General features: G+C 42.9%; 1 protein-coding gene across 1 annotated transcript; it reads right to left on the bottom strand.

The window, feature by feature from the left end:
- Positions 1 to 278: 278 nt before the first annotated feature.
- LOC306695015 (desmoglein-2.1-like) lies at positions 279 to 14121 on the bottom strand. The gene is made up of 14 exons (XM_079158113.1): positions 14017 to 14121; positions 9792 to 9917; positions 9511 to 9666; positions 9188 to 9329; positions 8343 to 8503; positions 7436 to 7570; positions 7063 to 7248; positions 5886 to 6331; positions 5631 to 5773; positions 5081 to 5302; positions 4314 to 4556; positions 3319 to 3440; positions 2808 to 3143; positions 279 to 2536 (listed from the first exon to the last, which is right to left on the bottom strand). Exons 1-14 carry the CDS (start codon positions 14056 to 14058, stop codon positions 1388 to 1390), a joined length of 3609 nt encoding a protein of 1202 aa, XP_079014239.1. The 5' UTR covers positions 14059 to 14121; the 3' UTR covers positions 279 to 1387.
- Positions 14122 to 21040: the final 6919 nt, after the last annotated feature.

The following is a 21040-nucleotide window of genomic DNA, read 5'->3' as shown; positions in this document are numbered from 1 at the left end:
TTCCCCCCGGTCGGTCGTCAGGGCAAACTCCAAGCAGAGTTGAGAGATGCACCGCCTCAGTGTCTCGTCCTCCATCACGCTTTCTGTTAGTACCGCTAACCCTGCTACTGCACCTAGTTACACTGCCAATAGTACCGTGAGACATAGCAGTATAGCACCGTATTTTTCAGGCACCTTAGCAGTACCTTTCTCTCTGAGATATGCACATTTTGAGCAGTGCCTGAAGATAAGGAACTCATTTCTACCTGGGGGAAAAAGGATGAATATGAAGGACAAGATGGTTTCTTTTAGGTTTTATTAATAACTTGAAAACCACAGCATATGTTCAGTTTGATCTTTTGCGGAGTTATTTTTATTTTGTGTGGTACATTATGTTAAACTGACATTTCTAACCAGATTATCTTTCAAACTAAATTCTACTCTAGAAACATGAACAACTTGAGTATAAAGGCAGAAGAAAAGACAGCATATCTTCATTTTGAGCTTCTCTCAATGAGGTCTGCTCATTTTAAATCAGTAGGTTCTTATAACTACTTATTTTTATTGGTGAAAAAAACAACATAACAGCATATGATACAAGAGATAATTGAGCAAGAGACATAAAACCAAACCTGAGGATGTACTAATTGTATGCAGAACCTGATTCTGTGTCACTGCAGAGAAAGGTGCAGGAACAGAAGGCAGAAGTGGAAAAAAGGTGAATCTGCAATACGCGCATGCATCCACACATCCAAGTCAAGCATCTTACAGAAATAGTTTGTGAGTTATGGAAGAGGGCGTGGCTTATGTACAGGGGGGCAGGGCCTACCCACACCGATGAAAGATAGCTCTTTTGAGATCATTGATGCCTCCCACAGCCATATAGGACAAACGATTCTTGAGTTTGGCCATGGTACGAGAATCTGTTCAGAAGATACGTGCCTTTTTGCTACAGACCACTCTCACTGACACACCTTTTGTTTGCCGATTGGCATTAACACAAACACACCTTCATGCCCACACACTTGACCTCCATGACAGATTTCAGCCTCCAAGGGCCAAATCTGGTTGGGAAATCTTTGTGGACCGACTGACCGACAGAGTGAGTTATGGAGCTGCCGTTAAAGAAGAATAAAGTAAGAGAATGTAATGCTTTTTTTAGTTTTTTTAACAGGTGGGAGTGTCTGAAGATACCTGTGCTGCAGTGTGTCTGCTCATTTGGGATTGACAAACCTTTTTTGAGAATTGTGTCGTCAAATTTAAGGGAGGGTATTTGGGGAACCTGCCCTCTCCCCATTAGCTGTCTTGCATTAGTTGTGTCCCACAAGCATCCCATCACCACCAGCACCAAGCCAATGGAACACTCATCAGCATGCAAAGGTCCACACTTGTCCTCACAGTCTCTCGTTCAGCGTCTTTCTCTGGTCTCCTGCACCACCACCTTGCGGTAGGTGGGGGATGAATTCACTGTGGCGGTAGAGGAGCCCACCACGGTGCCCTGAGACCCGGGGGATGTGCTGCCCTTGCTGTAGAGGAATCTTTGAGAGCCAGAGACGCCACTCTTCTGGGACAGACCTCCTGCCTCCTGGACCAGAGGCCCTCCGCTGCTTGTTGACCCTCCGACCACCAGGACCCTCTGGGATCCCGAAAGCCCTCCTGGCTGCAGAGTACCCCCCTGCACGTAGCTCATTGACCCTGCAGGGACTTGGCCCTCCACCATGATCATGGCCTGGGAGCCAGAGAGGTTCCCAGTGTGGATCAGGTTGCCACCACCCCCCTGGATTCCACTCCTGTCCACCAGCACCATGTGGGAGCCCTGGGCTTGTCCGCCGGACATCACAGTCTGCCCCTGAACAATCATGCCTTGGGCAGGTCCAGTCTGGGTGCCGTTAACCAGTACCATGCCCTGCATGTTGGTGGCTGGTGCTTCCGCCAGCAGGACGGTGTTCTGAACCTGTGGCTGGACTACGAAGTGTGTCGGCTGCATCATAGGGCTGGTGGTGTAGTAGATGGGCTGCTGCTGCTGCGGCTGTAGCAGGACCATCTGGCCTTGAGGCACCATCCCTTCGTTCACCATAGTCACCCCACTCCTCACTCTGGTCATCCCTTCGCTCACCTTGGCCGTGCTTTCCTTGATCACCTGAGAACGCGCGGATGAATCACTGACCACAGTCTGGGTGACGGTGGGCTGCTTTGGTGGAGGGGCCTGCTGCTTTGGTGGAGGGGCCTGCTGCTTTGGTGGAGGGGCCTGCTGCTTTGGTGGAGGGGCCTGCTGTTGGGTGGTCATCGAACTTGATACTGAGGTCTGAGTGTTGATGGAAGCACTGGGCGGAAGAGTGAACGCTTGACGTTTGACTTCGGTTTGGATCTTCTTGCCTCCGCACACTTCAGCCAGGGTCTTGAACTTGGTCCCGAGGTCATCGAGGAAGTGCAGGTCATTGTCAGACTCCAGGAGGCTGCAGCAGCCCACTGAGCCAGCAGAGGAGCCCTGGCCCTCGTAGTCATAGACCAGAAAACTGTCCTTCACTCCAAGGTTCTCGTTTCCACTGTTCACCTTCTGTTGAAACAGAAAAAGGAAATCATCACCTTTTTTGTTGATTGAGCAGCCATTTTTGGGGGAAACTGTGAATGTAGCATCACTCAAAATCAGATACCCTCTTAGGAATAGGTTCTTAAAGTGTACAGGCCAAACTTAGCCTTCGCTTTAACTGACAGGTCGAGTAGTCACAGTGTGACGTTTTTTTTGTTATGGCAAAGACATTTGCAGTTATTTGTTACTACCATGGACTACAGAAAGTAAGAGTAGATATATGGAAATGATTGCTCACCTGAGAGTAGTACTGTCCCAGGAAGTGGTCTGGCAGAGCCATGCCGTCATACATTCCTCCACCAGCTCTGAAATCTCTGCCCCCAGTCTCAGAGATCCAGTTCATCCCACCTGTTCCTTCTGTGCCACTTCCGTAGCCATCATAATAGGCGGCCCCGTTTGTCCTATTCATGGTGGATAAGTCTTTCTGGTTTTCCCAACCTATCGCTGAGGAACTAATGCCCGCACCCATGCCCGCACCCATGCCCATGGCCGCACCCACGCCCGTAACCATGCCCGTGCCAATGTTGCCCCTATTTCCATCGATTTGTGTTGGCATGTTCAGGAGTGGCACCGCCTATGAAAGACCAATGATTAAAATGTTAGAACGGGGTCAGCAGTTATTTTGCTGACTTGAATCAAAAATCACTTTATGAAGCTTTCAAGCAGACATCTCAATAGCAAGCGGCCAGTGTGCAGCCAATATTCCTGTCCTCAACAGTGAAGGTGGTGTGTGTAAAAGGTAAACCTACCGTGTTGTCCCCCTGGCCCTCAGTGTGGTAGTTAATGAGATGTGATTTGGAGTCAAACGGTAACTCAGCGAAGTTCCCTGACCCACCCCCACAGTTGCAGAAGAGCAGCGCCAGAAGGCCGACTGTGAAAACAACAACAACAAGGTTTTAGAGTAATTTAAGGACTCCTAAAGAGCAGCAGGGACTGCAGTGCTCTGGGCTCCTCCAAAACAGAAGGTGCACACAATATGGTGTTTTCTCTCATGACAGGAAACCAGTTAGTTCTTCACCAACACCGGGTGTTTCTATAACCATTCTGGTGTTAGTCTCATGTTGTAATTCAACTTTTTTCTAAACTTGTCTGGCATCTTGAGTGTGTTTTGGCTATATTTGGCTACTGCCACCTGCTGGACAGACCCACAATCACATCTAGAAGTAAAGAGCGCTCACTTAAATGGAAGGTAGAGCTTCTTTAGCTTCTGAGGGATTAAATGTAGCGACATGGAGCTACAGAGGATTGTGGCTCCACACACCTCCCCTTAGCTAAAAGTTGAAGATTGATTGATTGATGGATGTCATGACATTATTGGTTGAAATTGGTTGCTACCAGTTTATGTAAGAACGCGTCATATTTTTTCTTACAGGAAGACATTTATATTTAGATTATATTGTTAAATAGGTGCACAATATGACGGGGAATGAGATCTGAAAGGGTCATCGCGACTCTAAAGACCCCGTAAAATGAAAAATATATTTTCTCAGTTTTAATCCTGTGTGCTTGTGTTAATTGATCGTTTGCTAAATTTATGTAAAAAGCCCTTGTTTAAAATGTTTGATGACTCATTCGCTACTCAAGGGCCTTTACAAAAACGTCTCATACATATATGTGGATACTCCAACACACATTTTTGGCCTAAACTCCATCTCAACATCAGCTGTTTTGGGATTGTCCTGAGCACAGCGACGGTGTTTGATCACACAACCCTTCACCAGAATGAGCATCACATCACACTTACGTAGTAGCATCAGCAGACCCAGGAAAAGCAGTCCGATGCCTGCGGGTCCTAACTCCGCTCCCCTGCTGGGCTGACCGGCGGCGCCTCGTTTTCCACACACCACCCCGTCCTCACAGGTACAAACTTGGACCGTCGCCTTCTGTGGCTCTGGACAGGCCTTTCCCTGCTGGTCCTTCACCAGAAAGGTCACGTCATAGGAGCCAGGCCATATGGGCCCCACGGACCTCAGGATAGCTGCAGTGTCTGCCAGAAACAGGACAAACGTGAAAAGTGTAGTAAGTCAATGTGCTTTACTCCAAGGTTTACAGTATGCTGGATTAAAGACTAAAGTCTCAACTGTATTTTAAAAAGGTTAAACAAGGTTCTAGATATTTTGGTAGACCACTGGTCTAAGATGCATACCAGGCACCTATGTCGCTAAATTATAAATAATACTCTATACATATTTATACCTTTATATCATTTAAGAGGGTGAGCTATTTTAAAATGAACCCTCCTCCAGTACAGTTGACTGGGGATGGGGATATTAGTTGCAGAGACCAAAACCTGTTTTTGTACCAGGCTAAACATGTATTTTAACATGGGGGTCTATGGGGATTGACCCGCTTTGGAGCCAGACTCAAGTGGCCATTTGAGGAAGTGCAGTTTTTGATACTTCCATGTTGGCTTCATTTCACAGAGACATTTCTAACTTTATATCTATTTGTATGTTTGTATATCTCTTAGTCTTTACATAACTTTTCAATAGACGGCGGTCTCCTCCTCACCATTTAAATGCTCCACCTGCCATTTGCCCTCAGTTTCCTCTGGGATGATGGCAAAGTCAAACGGAGGCCCATTCGGGGCAAAATCCTCATCTCTAGCGTTCACAATGACTGCATCAGCTGGGGTACAGATGGTCTTGATGTTGCTGATCAGGGTGGGGCAGTTGTCATTAAAATCCTCCACCTGGATGGCGACTGTGCCAGTGGCTGTTTTAGCAGGCATGTCTGTGTTGGTATAAAAACAGATCATTCAGCATTTCCTTTGTTTCTAATTCCATTCTTCAGACAATGTCTGATCCTTCTTCCATGCAGCTGGGGAAACTCTTGAAAGAAAATGTCAAAACTGCACAAATTTCATAAACAAAATCATTTTTGTCATGAACTTTGTCACTATGCTCCTGAAAGCCATCCTCAGAGCAAACTTAGCTCTACTGTTGGCAAGGCTGTAAGATTAGCAAAACGCTTGAGGTCTCATCCTTAACTAGCTACTTTTCATTAACAAAACCAGTATTACAGCTGGAGCAGAAACATGGTGGTGTAGAGTGTAGCCTACCGTCTGTGATGCAGAGCACTTTAGCTATGTATGTCCCATTGACCAGGTATGGAGATTCTCTGTCAGGCATCTTGTTCAGTGTGATCTCAGCTGTCTTTGGGTCAATGTTTAGCCAGTTGTCAGGGTCCGAGCCCTTGGCATACCTACATCAGAAAAAGTCTCTGTCAGATATTATCATGGAGTGTCGACAGCTAAGCGGACGTTGTAGTGTTAACTGCAGAGGCTTTGTGTGTATGTGTTTGTGTGTGCACTGACCTGACATTCTCTGCCGTTTTCCCAGTGTCTCCATCTATTGCCGTGTAGGTGGCAATAACATCCTTCATGTTGAAGGAGCTGCCTCCCTCTGAGATGGGAATGGCTTTCACTTTGGGATCGAAACTTGGCCCTTCGGGCTGGTTCTTTACGTTGATTTTGATTGGATAGGTTTTAATCTTGGTCCCTGAACTGGCACCACTTGCTCCAGTTGCTCCACCTGCTCCACCTGCTCCGCCTCCTCCGCCTCCTCCGCTTCCTCCCCCTCCTCCGCTTCCTCCGCCTGCTCCGCCTCCTCCGCCTGCTCCGCTTCCTCCCCCTGCTCCGCTTGCTCCCCCTCCCAAAGCTATACCAGCTCCAGTCGATCCCGCAGATCCATCATAAAAATCAGCCTTGTTCCTCACAGCTAGTCCTAGTTCAAGGTCCTTCACATCCTCATAATCCACAGCCTGAGAAAGCAAGCACAGAGTTATTATTGACAGCTTTGCTGTTTGTGCTTATTTGTCAATACAGGCTCAGAAAATTGAGTTAGATAAGGACTGAATTGCAGACATGTTTTACGTCCATCCATAATGTTAAGGTCATGTGCCATGGATGAGCTGGGTCTTCACATCAAACAAAATCCGTTTATTTTTTAGTTAGCTTATAAAATGCATTTCCGTAAAAACAGTTGCAGCAATAATGGGTCTGTGTATTAAAGAGATATTTTGTATTGTGTTTTTGTGCCAACATTGTATGTAAATCAGTAAATACTGATCAATATGATGATAGGTTTATATGAGAGTCCAAAAGCTACTTGTTTGTGTGTCTCTCCATATGTGTTGGTCTTAAAACCGGCAACCTCCGCTTCTGGTAGGTGAAGCCAATGCAGAGATGTTGCATTCTCTCTAATGTCCACCAGGGGGCGACTCCTCTGGTTGTATAGAAGTCTATGAGAAAATGACTTTACTTCTCTCTTGATTTATTACCTCAGTAAACATTGTCAACATGAGTTTATGGTCTCAATCTCTAGTTTCAAGTCTTCTTCAATACAGCATGATGTTCATTTAGTAAATGATGGTCCATTTAGAGTCAAACAGACCATAAAGCAGGGGATGCTTTAGGGCGGGGCCACCACATTAATCCCACAAAAGACTGGGATACTAACACATAGGATTCTTGTAAATGAAAACGGCAGTACCTTGTCGAGCATCAGGATGCCCTCGTTGGTCACTGGGTCTGTTGTAATGCTGAAGTACCCCGCCTCGTTGCCTTTGACAATGTCAAACACAGCGTCCCAGTTTTCTGTGTCCTTCAGGTCCAGGTCTTCTGCTTTGAGCCTCATCACCTCCACACCCTTTGTGTTCTCCTCAATGTTGCCCTCATACTGCAGGAAGTAACAGGACACTTTTGTTGATTAGCATTTCTTTGACTTTAATGTGTGATCTGATTTCCATATTTTCTAAACATTGAAACCATTCAACTCTGAAACCCCTCATGGAAACCATTTCCTCTTGCACCAATAGTGCACGTTATAACATGTTGATATAGAAGAGTGAGAGTCAGAAAACTACCTCCTGTTTTTCCAGAGTGGGAAGGTTGTCGTTCACATCTTCGATGTTAATGGTAACCGTGGTGATTGCACTGTTTCCCCCTGGGTTGCCATTTAAGTCTTGACCTTTTATCTTCAGAGTGTACTGATCTATATTCTGAAATCAGAAAGCAGGCTAGAATTAGAAGAGTTAAAGCAGGGACTCAGTCAAATTTCCCAAATATTCCAATAGCATGACAAATGATCATGCTATCAAGTACTGTTAGATACTATATAACACATGCACATTACAGGAGACAAGACATCCTAGACAATTGTGTCTTTAAAGACACTTCAAAGTGATCTTGAGCTGAAGCAAAGTATATGAGAGGTGAACTAGAACGGTTCACTTCTGAGCTGCACGGCGGCGTTGGGTGTCTCTGGTATGTCAAAGATGTTTGTTCTTGCTTGGTGCGTTTCGTTGCCTGGTATCAAAATATGAAGCCAACTACCAATCGTGGACTGTCTGATGTTCTAAACACACAAAGCAACAGTGAACAGTGCACCTGCTGATGACCATCGGCTCGCCGCAAACTCAGGAAACAGGAAAGCACACTTCCACAGCTGTGCAGACGGGTATGGTGCTTTTTTGCAGAGGTTTCCATTGATATTATCACTGAATTAAATGTTGTTGAACTCCTTGCCCCAAGCAAAGGAGTTCAATATACCAGACCGCTGGAAAGCAAAGCTTTCAATTTACAAGTTCACTTGTTCTGACTGTCACCTGACCATGAGCTTTGGGTAGTGACCAAAGAATGAGATCGCAAACATAAGTGAAATGAGTTTCCTTCGTAGGATTGATGATTGGATTAGCTGACATTGATCACGGTGGAGCAGAATTTAGTTCTCTGTTATTGGCACTGGCTCTGTGGATGCAATTCATGCTGTACCTCTCTGTCCAGGCCAAGCTTTTTGACAATGATGGTCCCATCTTTGGACACGGCGAACAAGTCATGAGGTGGGTTCTGTTCTATGATGGTATAGGCGATTTGAGAGTTCTGGTTCCCTGGTTCGTCAGCATCGGTTGCAATTATTTTCATAACTGAAGTCCCTGTAAAAACAGCATCAAATGAAACAGTCGTTAAACTTAATGTAGGTTTATTCTACTATTATTCTACTACTAGGTTTATTCTACTATCTTCAGTCTGGTGTGCTCTGATGACAGCAAACTGAAAGCATTAGATTTCACCCTGGCTAATGTACCATGTACATTACATGAGCAGACAAACCGAGCTCATTAATGTTAAAAACCCAACGAATGTCAGATTGTTTCCCAGAGCTGCAAACTGTATACCTTTGTAATACCAGTTCACTCAGTTTATAAAGCGCAGTGGCGGCTGGTGGAACATGTTCTAGGGCCATCCAATCAATGTCAGCAAACATCCCAGAATGATTTAATGCAAAAACATTAAGCTATCAAACACGCATTACTACTACATTCCATAGTTCAAAACGTTTTTGTTTTTTTCGTGTGGCTCAAGGCCCCATGGCCCTCTATTGCTCAGCCGCCACTGATAAAGCTGTTTACACACTGTATGAATCTTTACAAACAATTTATTTTTAGGATTCTATAAAAAGCATTTTCTTGTTTGTTGTGTTGATCAGGACTTCCCTCTGGGAATAATTAGGAGGCTTGGTATTTAGCTACATGAAGATGCACTCCCAGCATCTGTAGGATTTGACTTTGCCATCACGTGACAGGATGGAGTTTGTACAAGAAAGCAGAAACACTCACCGGCAGCACTGCGCTCCTTCACACTCCCGGCCTTCATTTCTCCAAACACTGGCTCGTTGTCGTTGACATCCACGACCTTGATCCGTATGTCAATTTTTTTCTCTGCCTCTCTGCCATCTCTGTACTTAGCAACACCTGACAGCTGAAACAGAAACGTTCCTTCAATAACGCTTTCTCCACCATCTGTCTTAGCACGTACATTTGCGAACATAAATAGACATTGACATTAATGTGTAGTAGGAATCTAATCATATGTGGGAATAAGTAGATTCAAAGTCACAAAGTACAATAGAATAGAACAGAATCGCTGCTGTATCACTCACATTGTACGTGTCGATTATCTCCCTGTCGAGCTTTTGGGTCACACGAATGAATCCAGTGTCAGGGTCGACTACGAACAGATTGAAGGGCTTTTGATTTGCACCGATGCCTTCTAGGGAGTATTCAATCTCTTCCGAAGATTCAACATCTGACCGAATCTAAAAACCAGGAGAACAAGACCTGATCATTTCACTGCACTTGAGAAAAACACCTTAAAAACTGATACATGCTTGTCTTGTCTGTTTGTTCCAGAGTTAATGGGTCAAATGAATCAGTGACTCACCTTAGCAATAAAGTCCAGTTTAGTGTAGTCTTCATTTTCCTTCAGCGGCTTTGGAGGGAGAATCCATTCTCTTCTTTTTCTTACCAGATTGTCTCCAGAGCTAGCAGCAATCGCCGCGATAGCAGCCTGCAACACAAGCCATGTAGAAAAGAGATGCGTGTTCATCATGTGATCAACCGAAAGAAAACCTTCCAGCGTTCTGCTTTAGTGATAATATTGTTGTTACAATTGTAACAGAGTGAACAATAGTTTGTGGAACCTTTACAGTTTTAACTGACATGAACTAAAATAGTTGCGTAGCAATATGAGTTAGAGGGAGAAATATCACATTTTAAAATGAAAAATACATTTTCATAGTTTCAATCCTGTCAATTGTTCATATTTCTCTTCTATTTTTTACATCAAAGTCTTTTCTCTCTTCTGTAAAACGGTTTCAAATGTTTGATGACTCATCATGCACTTAGAGGCATTTATAAAATAATCATCCAATCAAATGAGACTATCAACACTGGTCATATAAAACCCAATCCATGGATCATAGTAGCTAACAGAGCAATATCAAGAGGTGGGAGGAGGTGTGATTGGATACCAGGGTTGCTCCTGATCTAACAGTGAGGGAGGTGTGTCAACATCACGCTCTCCCACCAGCACTACACTGAAGGCTGACGACTCGGCGTGAGGACGTTTAGACACTTGTTAGCGACCACCATTTTGAAGACAATTAATAGCTTCTAAATTCACCAAAGGGGTATTTACTGATGTATTTCATATCCTAAAACAAAACGTTGAAATATCAGGATCTTGTGTTAACCAAAGAACATCAGGCATCCAACCCAAAAACACAATAAATAAAAAGACAGTGAGTTCGAGACGAGGGCAACAATGCTGACTCGTGCAGGTTATCGGACTGATTTTCACTGTGAAATACGTCTCAGCACAGAAGCTACAGACGTCCGCCATGCGTTTCACTGGGACTTGAAGAACCAGGCTCAGTGATTTTGAATCCATTTGTTCATGTCTTTTATATGTTCTGCTGATAACAATATGATTTGATTTTGAGAACAGACTTTTATGATCCTACGAACATTTATAAAGAAATAACGAGGAATGCAACATCTTTTCAACTTACTGAGGAGATACATTACATTAAATATAAAAAAAAGTCCAATGTATTTGCAGGAAAAAGCATAAAAACCTGTCAAGGATTATGCTAACGTTTTAGCAAGTGGAGCAGAACGTTTCTTCCTCACATTTGTAGTCGTAATGGTTACTGCCCTTTCTTGCCTCCCCATCATCTTTAAGCATCTTGTTCAGATTGAAATCCTCTGAAACTTCAAAAGCCTAATTTCAATTTTCAATTGATTATTGTCTGATAGTTTGACCTGTTTGTCTCTCTTCATCTTTAGTTAGAATAAAATGTCATGAACTCACAGGTGTTTCCAGTTATTCTGGTTGACTGGGCCCTCCCCAGTCTGAAGCTGGTGGAGCAACGCATCATCAAACTCCAAATGCTCAAAAGAATGAAAACTAAGTTGTCGCGCTCTAACAAGAACAAACTAAACGTGGGATAGTCAGCGAGGTGTCAGCAGTCTGAACACGCCCAAACGGTGCTGAGAAGAACTTCAGCACACTGTTCATGTGAATAAAGAAGGCAGAGATGCATTCACCTCCTGCTGCAGATCTGTGTGTGTGTGTGTGTGTGTGTGTGTGCCGCCAGAGTCGGCTTGGTCAGTCAATGAGTTGATTCGTCTTTTGTCATCAGTCCTCGTTGTTGCCATGCAGCAAGAGAATGAACCTGGCCCTCCACTTCTATGAGTCAATAATGTACAGCCTTCACATGGGCTTCATTATTGATGACAGAGCCGTAGCATTAAGAAGCTTTTCTTTAAGGGGACAGACACAAACAGACTGCGCACACAAAAGGCAGCTACAACAGTGACGTGAAGCGACACAGTACATGTGGGCCTCAGAAAGAGTCCATCAGGACTGTGTAAAAACGTTAGCTGCTGTTTTAGCTGACTGTATTTACTGAGCGTGGGAGTTGTGAAAGTTGGTTTCAAATGAAGTACATTGGTGAACTCCTTCACATTCTAAAGGGCTATAACCTGGAGCCCGAGGACAAAGATAGAGGTGTTAAGGGGGCAGAACAGGACTTCTTAGACATTTAGACTATAGCTCTCAGCAGTGGTTAAGTGTCCCACACAGACATACTCTTTGTCCCACGTGTGGTTTGTTGGGATCTGGTCAGCCTGATTCATTTTGGCTTCATTCCACAAATTCAACTAATGCTTGGCTTCTTGTATTTACGGAGAAGGCAGCATGCTCCCTCAGACTGGAGAGATCTGTTAGATTAGTAGCTTGGCCCCTTCAGCAAAATGCATGGGATGTGAATTCTGGCGTGGCTGCACCTTACAGCAGGCTTATAACTCTGTAGTGAAGACACGCAACATGTTTGAATTTTGGTCAAGTTGAACTCTGTAAGCATGGAGCAGTGGTTCTCAACCAGGGGTCCTTGAGGAACTTCCTGCACCCTTATCTCCTCAAGATGTAGTTGACAACCTTCCAGTTCTGGTCTTAATCATATCTAACAACCCAAATCTTTTTCAGATGGAGGTCCCTGAAGAGAAACCTAAGAGTCCTTGCCGTGAGAAAGGTTAAGTGCCACTTGTGTAGAGTACTGAAAGAACTTCCACCTGTCTAGTCAGGTACTAAGAGGCCGACACACCCAGCAGGTTTAACTGAGCCTCACCTATTCAGCCAATGCATGGGCATGTCGGGATGACAGAGGAGGTATGAGAGACTTTGAATTTCCTCAGAAAGGAGTGGCCATCCCATCTCTGTGTGAGTAGTGAGGAGAACGTCCTACACACGTGACCGTAAAAATTCAGTAAGCCTTCATCTCTATGTCATCGCTAGCCTCTCTCACCTGGATGATTATTAGGGCTGGGTAACGTTCCAAATATTACGATGCCTGCACCAATACCAGTCCCCTTAAAGCGGTACCCATACCAATAGAGTACTTCATTTTACAACTTCTATTCTACTTCATTTGATACCCATCGTGTGACTGGAAGCATTCAGTTGCGTGTAGTACAGCCGTACTCGGCACGCTGTACTGCCCACTATAAAAAAATACAACTACGCCACACTCGACTCCACCACACCACAGACTGTATGGGTTGTAGCTGCTGAGGTAGTTGGCCAATCACAAGTCATGTTAAATCTAAGAGCGCTCGCGATGATTGGCTGAGAGCAGAACCATACAAATAGTCATTTCTTTCTAGATCCGGGCACAAAAAGGATCAATTGCAGACATTATTTGACTCGAGATGTGTCGGTACTACTTGGTACTGGGTTATTATATTCTAATAATTCTTCACTAATAAATGGTGTTGTGTTGTTCTGAATATGTACTTCCAAAACTCACACCATGAAGAGCACAAATCTGAATTAGGACTTGATTTGAATCAGCAACAGGTAGCATCATAGCGCAGTATGGTCAGAAATAGACAAATGAAACATAATACTTGGTCATGAATTGTCTGTAAAGTTTGCTGAGCGTGGAGTTTTTTTCTAATACAAATAAACTTGTGTTCATGGATCTTTTTTATTGATGCTCCCAGCATGAAAGGAAAAGAGTTATCATCGGTTACTGATTTACTTATAGGATGCAGGAACCCTCATGAAAGGTTTGTGACATTACAAGAGATCAACAATGTTTTAAAACACATTTAAACAATCCATTCTAATCCACTGACCCCTTCATAGTTATGATAAAATCATGATTCAACACAGAGCAGAAGGGAGCTGGATGCACATATCAATGAGGAATCAAAGTATGGAAAATGATCTTACATCTGTTTGTCAGCCTTTTTTTAATTAAATATACCAACTCATGTAAACACGCGCTCACGAGTCAGGCTATGACACCGCCTGAACACACCTGTGCGTTGCCATGGCAGCCAGGTATTTGTTCGGATCAACATAATACACGATAATTAGCCGGGGTGTGATGGGAGTGCACCTAAACATCATGTGCTCTTTCAGAAGACGCTCTGGAAAGGTAATCTGACTGGAACTACTTGTTTCCGGAAACGGAAGGTAACTCTGACCGTGATCCATTTATTTATTTGGAGCTGAGTCCGTCACTCAGAGTTAGTCTACGAGTTCAACAAAAGAGTTTGTAGCATCAGAAGACACAGCTGTTAAAAGTCGCTCTACTCACCGTCAGTAGTAACAGGACAAACACAGAAGAAACACGATTCATGGCTGCTCCGGTCCGTAACAGGAGGATCGCTAGAGTCTCAGTGGCGCTGGATAGAGTCCCAGACAGACTGTGACCTGATGGAGACGAGGGGGAGGCTTATGTTATGAAAGAGGAGGAGTGCTCCACCTCACACACACACGTATGCACAGACACACCCTTCAGGAGAAAGTGTGTGTGGGAGGGGGGGGAGAACTACTACTCAGTGTTAATTTATTACAAAGAAAAGAAAAATAGAAGCGACTTCAGCATGGGCGGATTACTGAACGGGCCCACCAGGCACAGAAACTACCAACCAGGAAGAGTCCAAATGACCACAGAGAAAACATAGAAGGACTACAAAAAGACTACCAAAAGGACAAAACTGCAACACAGAGATGCTAAACAGCTGCAAAGACACTCACAACAACTAAGAAAAGGGGCAAAACAATCAGAAAGACACACAAGGCAACTACACAGAGGCACCAAATGACTACAAAGAGACAAAAAGCAACTACAAATAGCCCACTGACTACAAAAAGACACAAAACAACAACAAATAGAGACTATGAACTATAAAGTCTCTGTGTCTTTCTCCTGTAAGAGCAGTATTTGGGCCTTTTGCATGTCTGTGCCCAGGGGCCCATCGTCTCATCCGCAATGAGTCAGTTATGTAGTAAACCAAAAAACTAAGTAAACCTACGTCTGAATTTTATTTTGAAAAGACACTATGCACATCACGAGCAGAAACGTCCAAGACGTCTGTTGTTTGATAAGGTTGCCATGCCAACTATCCAGGTGTAGTTAACCAGATTTGTGTCTGTAGTTGTGGTCTGTGGTTGATGTCCATGTTAGTTTAAGTGGGCTGTTTTTAAAGAGGAACCTATTTTCTGATTTTCACACCAGGACAGTCGATGAACAAAAGGCTTGTTTTAATATAAGGTGAAATATACAGTGTAGATAAACAAGATAAATGATTTAAAGAAGTAATGTTTGGAGTTGAAGGTTTAGTTGTACCTCACCAGTAGGCATAAACAGACAGTAGGGCGTGGTGTTGTTTCTCCTGTTGAATGCAGGTGTGTCAGTGAGTCACAGCCCAGAAATGAAAGGTCAGTCGGTGTCTTTCTTGGGAGTTTTGGTGCCATTGGCAATCTGGCACATGTAAAGAGATTCTGAAAGTGGTTGGTGTCTGTGTGGTTCTCTCTCTTGATTCAGAGGAAATCTGTTTTGAGAGTTTCAAAGAAATTCTGTTTCACTTCCCAAACTCTTACTTTCTCAAATCCACAAAGATAGAGCCACCAAAAAGAAGCCACACGTTGAAAACTGTTGAAAAGATGAAAGAGAAAGAAACGTTTGTGAGTCATCCTCTGAGATGTAAGCCACAGAACAACATCAGACAAGTAATGCAATCAACTGGAAAAGAGAACTGGAATAAAGATAAAAGATCAAACTTAAAAAAGTCACCAATAATCCTTTATTGTACAAGAAATCTGTGTGTAAGTAAGTAAGTAAGTAAAATGTATTTATAAAGTGTTTTTCACAGACAAAGTGCTTAACATGAGTGGAATTACAAGCATAAATAACACAAAGTGACCATGTGAGGGCCAAAAGTTTACATTTAAGACGACAAAAACGTGTACAACTAGAGTAAGTACAGCAGGTCAGAGGTGAAGCAGGGAGGTGCTCAGGAAACGGATGGATGTTTACAATGGACAGTTTGGGTCATTAATGTACTGTTCCCCTTGTGTTCTCTTACAAATAGTTTTGGCTAATATGGAGCCTTGTTTCCAACCTTGGAAAGACCTAATAACTTCAATTAATGTGGAAGAGAAACATCAGAAAGCAGGTTTTTGTTCTTTAACTGATCTATAAAGCACTAGTAACTGCTTAAACAAGTAAAAGCGTGGGTTACATTGTATAAACCGTTTATAAACAGCGCAACGCGTAACAGCGCAATGTGTAATGTTACAAATGTAACATGATATAATTGTTTCTGAGATTCAACACATGAGATTAAAGTGAAGGTGGTGAATATCTTCCCCAATGTGTGCCCAAATACCCCAAAATAAATGCATGATGATGAAATGTAAAGTTGGAAAAAAGAAAAAAAAACATGTTCAGGTGTGCAGCTCGCTGTTACCAGGAACCAACAAACGCACTGCTGTGTTTTCCTCTGTACTGTGACATGGTTGGTGTGGCCTTATGGGTAGAGCAATTCTATTCAGTGGTGAAAACCGGTCTGTCTGCTGCCGACTGGGAAGCATGAGTAACCACACAAACAAAGGCAAAACAGAGCGCGAAAGCAGTTTAGACATGTCTAGTAATGTTTACTGAGAAACTAATCCAGCAGGCAGAGTGACGCTGCCTGCATGTCAATCTAATGTTGAGACAGTGGTTTCTCATAGGAAACACCTACAATCCATTAGACAGCATTACTGTTTACTTTAAGCCCCCTACAAGCATTTATAAGCCCTTTATAAACACATAATATATGGTTAATAACAGCAGATAGAAGCACAATTTTAAGTATTTATTGAAATACTTGTCAGTAATTGTAACTTCTGTTAACATAACGTAGCTCTAATAATTACATTACATTACAGTCATTTAGCTGACGCTTTTATCCAAAGCGACTTACAATTCAGATGCTATCATACCGTAGGCACAGCTACGGGAGACATTTTTGATAATAATATTTGAAGATGTGATTACACTGTTTGATTTGTTATTTGTTTAAAGTCATTCACAGGCGAGTTTAAACTACTTATTAATGTGTTCAAAACCCAGGAAAACATTTTGAGCTTCTTCGCCTTGGAAAGAACTCAAGGTCCACATACTACATTTCTTCCAGAACTTTCAGCCACCTCTCACGGCCGTATTTATAAGTATTTCATATCTATAGTTTCTGCAGCAGTTATAGAAGCTTGTTTTCATCGTGTGTTTAGTGCTGTTAAATGCTTAATGGGGTGGGTGTTTACCTAATTAGTATAAGAGTCTTACCCAAAGAGCTCCCGCTGTCTAAACCACAGACCATGTTTACTCATCATCCACCATTGTTGGGCTTCCCTCACTTTGTTTACCTGAAAACCTATTTGTCAAAACAAGTTATTGATATAAAAACATGATTTCTTGGAAACAAGGTTGGGTGTTAACAGTTTGGGTCTGGTTCCTGCTCCTATCTGGAGATCATTCTCCGATGCAGGCAGATGACTCTTCTTTAGAACCGGGTAATATTGATATCGACAATATCAGACAGCGAGTTCAGTAAGCTGTAAGCTGTTCAGTGGTACAGTAAGGCTTCCAAGACATTTAGGGACTTTCTATGTTTCTATCGTGATAGTTTGAGCTCAGTCTGAGCAGTCAAGGGATGATCATCGTTTAGTCGAGTGTGGCTGCAAGAGACCAACAACTGCCTCTGTAGCAAAAGGCTAAAAACACGCCTTCCTAGTCTGTTGTCTTTGTCGTGGCTGAACAACTGACCTCCATAAAAGTTTGGTCTCGTAATGAACCGGAGCATCTGTAGATAAATTCCACTCGACTGAGAGAGATAGTTTTAAGTCCAATATTATTGAGACGTATTGAGATCGTTGACTTTAGTTAAAGATCCATTATTCAACTGCAAGTTAAAGACAAATTGATGTGTACTTTCTTTATTTGAGACTTTGTTACTACTACTAGGTGATGTTACCTGGTAGTTCATCACAAAACTTTCACAGATTTTGCTTTTGGTCTATTTGAAGTACTGGATTTTCTCTGGAAAAAACTGCTATTGTAATGAACACTATAGGCGGTAACCACAATCAACTGATAGCACAATAAAGTTACAATATATATAATTCACTAACTAAAAAATGTGGATATATTGTAATTGTGTTTTGTGAGTAAGTTACTCTCTATCTTCAAATAAAGGGAAGACTTTTCTGTTCTTTTGTTTCTTTCAGAATGGGAGGTATGTTAAATAGTTCAGTGGTTAAAATGGTGCTGTATGTTCGCCAAACAAGTGAAGCAATGACTCATGATCCATTACAGCAACATACAGTATTTTTCTCAATAATTCATCCAGTCATGTCAGGACACAACTCAGATGGCTTCGCAGTAATAGTGGTAGGTGTGTGTGTGTGTGTGTGTGTGTGTGTGTGTGTCTGTGTGTGTGTGTGGGTGTGTGTAGGTGTGGGAGAGGGGACTGTGTGGTTTCCCTCTGGTGTGTCAGGTCATCGTGGCCTTCCTCTATTACCAGGCAGTTCCCTCCACATTCCTCCTCCTCCTTTCTCTGCTCCGCTTGTCACCTGACTGAAACATGACTCTTGAGTAATGGAAACCTGTGGCAATGTAAAGTGAGAGCTCAGGTCAGCCGCTCTAACAAAGTCCACACTGTTCACAGAATAGTGGGGAGCTTTGAACACACTTTTTAAATCTTCACTGAAAGAAATGTGAATTGGAGCAGAAAGTAGTTGCAGAAATCCTTATTTTTAAATCTGAGGTTGTTATTAAATGTATTATAAAGAAACAAAGGTTGAATATCCAAACTATTTGATTTGGCTGCACAATATTTATTCAAATGAAGATTTTGAAGACCTCCTGTTTCTAAAGTATTTAAAAACTAATTGGTCTTCTTTGTGTAATCTCTAGAGACATGTAAATGGTGCTTTTATCAGTGAACTATTTGTGACAGTCACGTGATCGTGCACGCCGAGTTACAAAAATTCAATGTCATGACCAACCTGTCAGGACATCTATTACTTTAAAATGTGCCACAGGCTGATGGTATTCAGTCAGCTTGACGTCACATGTGGGAAAGTATCGACTGTGTTGGATCGCTGGGCGTTGTCCTGAAATTGTAAACGACAATTTCTTGAGAATGTGAAACGCCACATGTAGGCAGTGGCTGGCTTCAGGTACAGCTTCTCCAACTCTTACGTAACAATAGGGATGTTGCAATGCAGCCAGGGCTCAATGCTAATTAACAACACCACATGAAGTACAGCACAGTAACCACCGTTCCTCTTTTCAAAGAGAGACAGAGAGCAGCATCTATTATCTCTGCACCTGGTTCACCAGCTTCTCCGTGCTGCTCCAGCTCACCTGCATCCTCCAAACACATTCAATAACTCATGTAGTGATGCTCAGGTCTAGATGCTCCATGCTGGGTCTCATTTGAGTGCAGTTCCTTTATCAAGTGAGAAGAAACTAAGAGTGACTGATGCCAATACAAAACGATCAAACAAACAGCAACTTCCTTAAATATTCCTGTATGTTGTGTGGATTCTTTGAGCGCTTCATCAAACAGCCGATCCGTTTCCGTTGAATCTAACTGTCCAGACATTTGATACAAATGGACAATTCCTTGACACAAGTGTCCCTGACTGACATAATTGTCATATTTACAGCTGTGCCCCAACTCCACACTACATTCTCATTTTAAGCAGGTTTTCACTATGTAGTGACAAAGAAAATCTAAACAAGTATGCAGACTAAATCAGCCTGATTTTTGAGTGTGCTGTTGTTGGACACTGATGTTATTATCTCTGCCAGGAGATTATGTATTTGGTCCAGTGTGTGTCTCTGTGTCTGCGTGCCCATGACTAATCTGGCATACCACTCCACTCATCAGTCTAATGTTCTTTGTGCTCAGTTATGTCTATATGCTCAAGGACCATGTGGTTGCAATGATTCACACTTTCTATTGACAACATATTTTAATGACTGTTTATAGCCTCGTTGACTGCTGTCTGCTCACTCCTCTTACCCAATTAGTAGGGGCTAGTGATAAACGCTAACTCCAGTCATGTCAGTAGAAGGAGAGCTAGCTAGCTGTTAGCAGCCGATGGGCAGCATATTCCTGCAGTGTGTTTGGCAAACAAAGTGAATAGCCATTGGGCTAATACAGCTAACAGCTAACAGAACTAAACAGACAACATGATTGACAAGCCTCCACGTGACACGTTAGCTGCACGGAGCCGGCGCAGACGCTACAATAGGTTAGCGTATCCGTTGTGTGAGACGTGTGAGTGAACGCGGTCTGGACAGTTGTGGTTTGTATTGATTCAAACATTACAGCAGTGGTCATTGCAGACGCACCTGGCAGAGGTCTGCACTCTACTGAGGGCTCTTTTCTAGTTCAATAATGTGTTGCAGACAGAAATGGAGAACCTGCTCACTTTTTCTAAATGTTGACTGTGCTGAAATAGTTCATTGACTTTGACATTTCATGTCAAATAAGGACACTGCCTTCTTTGAAAATATGTGTAATAGTCCTACATACTGTGTAGTGAGTATGTAATCTGGTATAGTTAATAGTCCAGATGCTAGGAAGAAATTAAGAAGGCCCTAGAAAATATCACTAGCAGCACTGGAGTATGGTGCACAGCGGTGCAGGTTAGGTGAAAGATCCCACATCCTACATGTTGGAGAGCCAGGTGCTTGTACATTCCTGCCAAAGGTGTCATACTTATTATGCCCACAAAAGCTTGTATGCATGTGTCTGTTATCAGTTAGCAGATGTGCTGTGCTTGCACAGTGGGGCATGACATGCTGTGACTTGAACAACCAACTGACACTGTTTTTATGCCACCTCAGCAGTAACAATAAGTAGTCCGGTCCATTCTCGTGAACGCGATACCTCTGGAACACCTGGAGGGAATTTCTTCAAATTTGGCACAACGTCCACTTGGATTTGAGGATGAACTGATTACAACTTTGTGGTCAATGTGACCTCACATGATGCCATAACTCAAGAATTCATATGCTAATTGTGACAATTTCACAGAAATGTCTAGTAGGATAAAATCAGAATCAGAATCAGCTTTATGGCCATGTATGTGTACGCATACATGGAATGTGTCTCCGGTTTCCACTCCGCTCTCAATGTACAAACACTATTTTACAATAAACAAGGAAAAAATATATAAGAATAAAAAAGGCATCAAAAAAGTAGAACAGATGTAGGTATAAACATTTAACAGCTATATACAATATAAGTATAAATATATCCAAAAAAAGTGTATAT

This window comes from Pholis gunnellus, assembly GCF_910591455.1.
Source record: "Pholis gunnellus genome assembly, chromosome: 4".
Lineage (NCBI taxonomy): Eukaryota > Metazoa > Chordata > Actinopteri > Perciformes > Pholidae > Pholis > Pholis gunnellus.
This window is presented reverse-complemented; position numbering and strand designations above follow the sequence as displayed.

Bases quoted from the DNA above. Each gene is read 5' to 3' on its own strand.
- LOC306695015 (XM_079158113.1), bottom strand. From the start codon at position 14,058: ATGAATCGTGTTTCTTCTGTGTTTGTCCTGTTACTACTGACG. The intron at 5,303-5,630 runs GTAGGCTACACT...ATACCAACACAG, and splicing joins AGTGCTCTGCATCACAGACG to ACATGCCTGCTAAAACAGCC. The intron at 2,537-2,807 runs GTGAGCAATCAT...CTGTTTCAACAG, and splicing joins TGGGACAGTACTACTCTCAG to AAGGTGAACAGTGGAAACGA.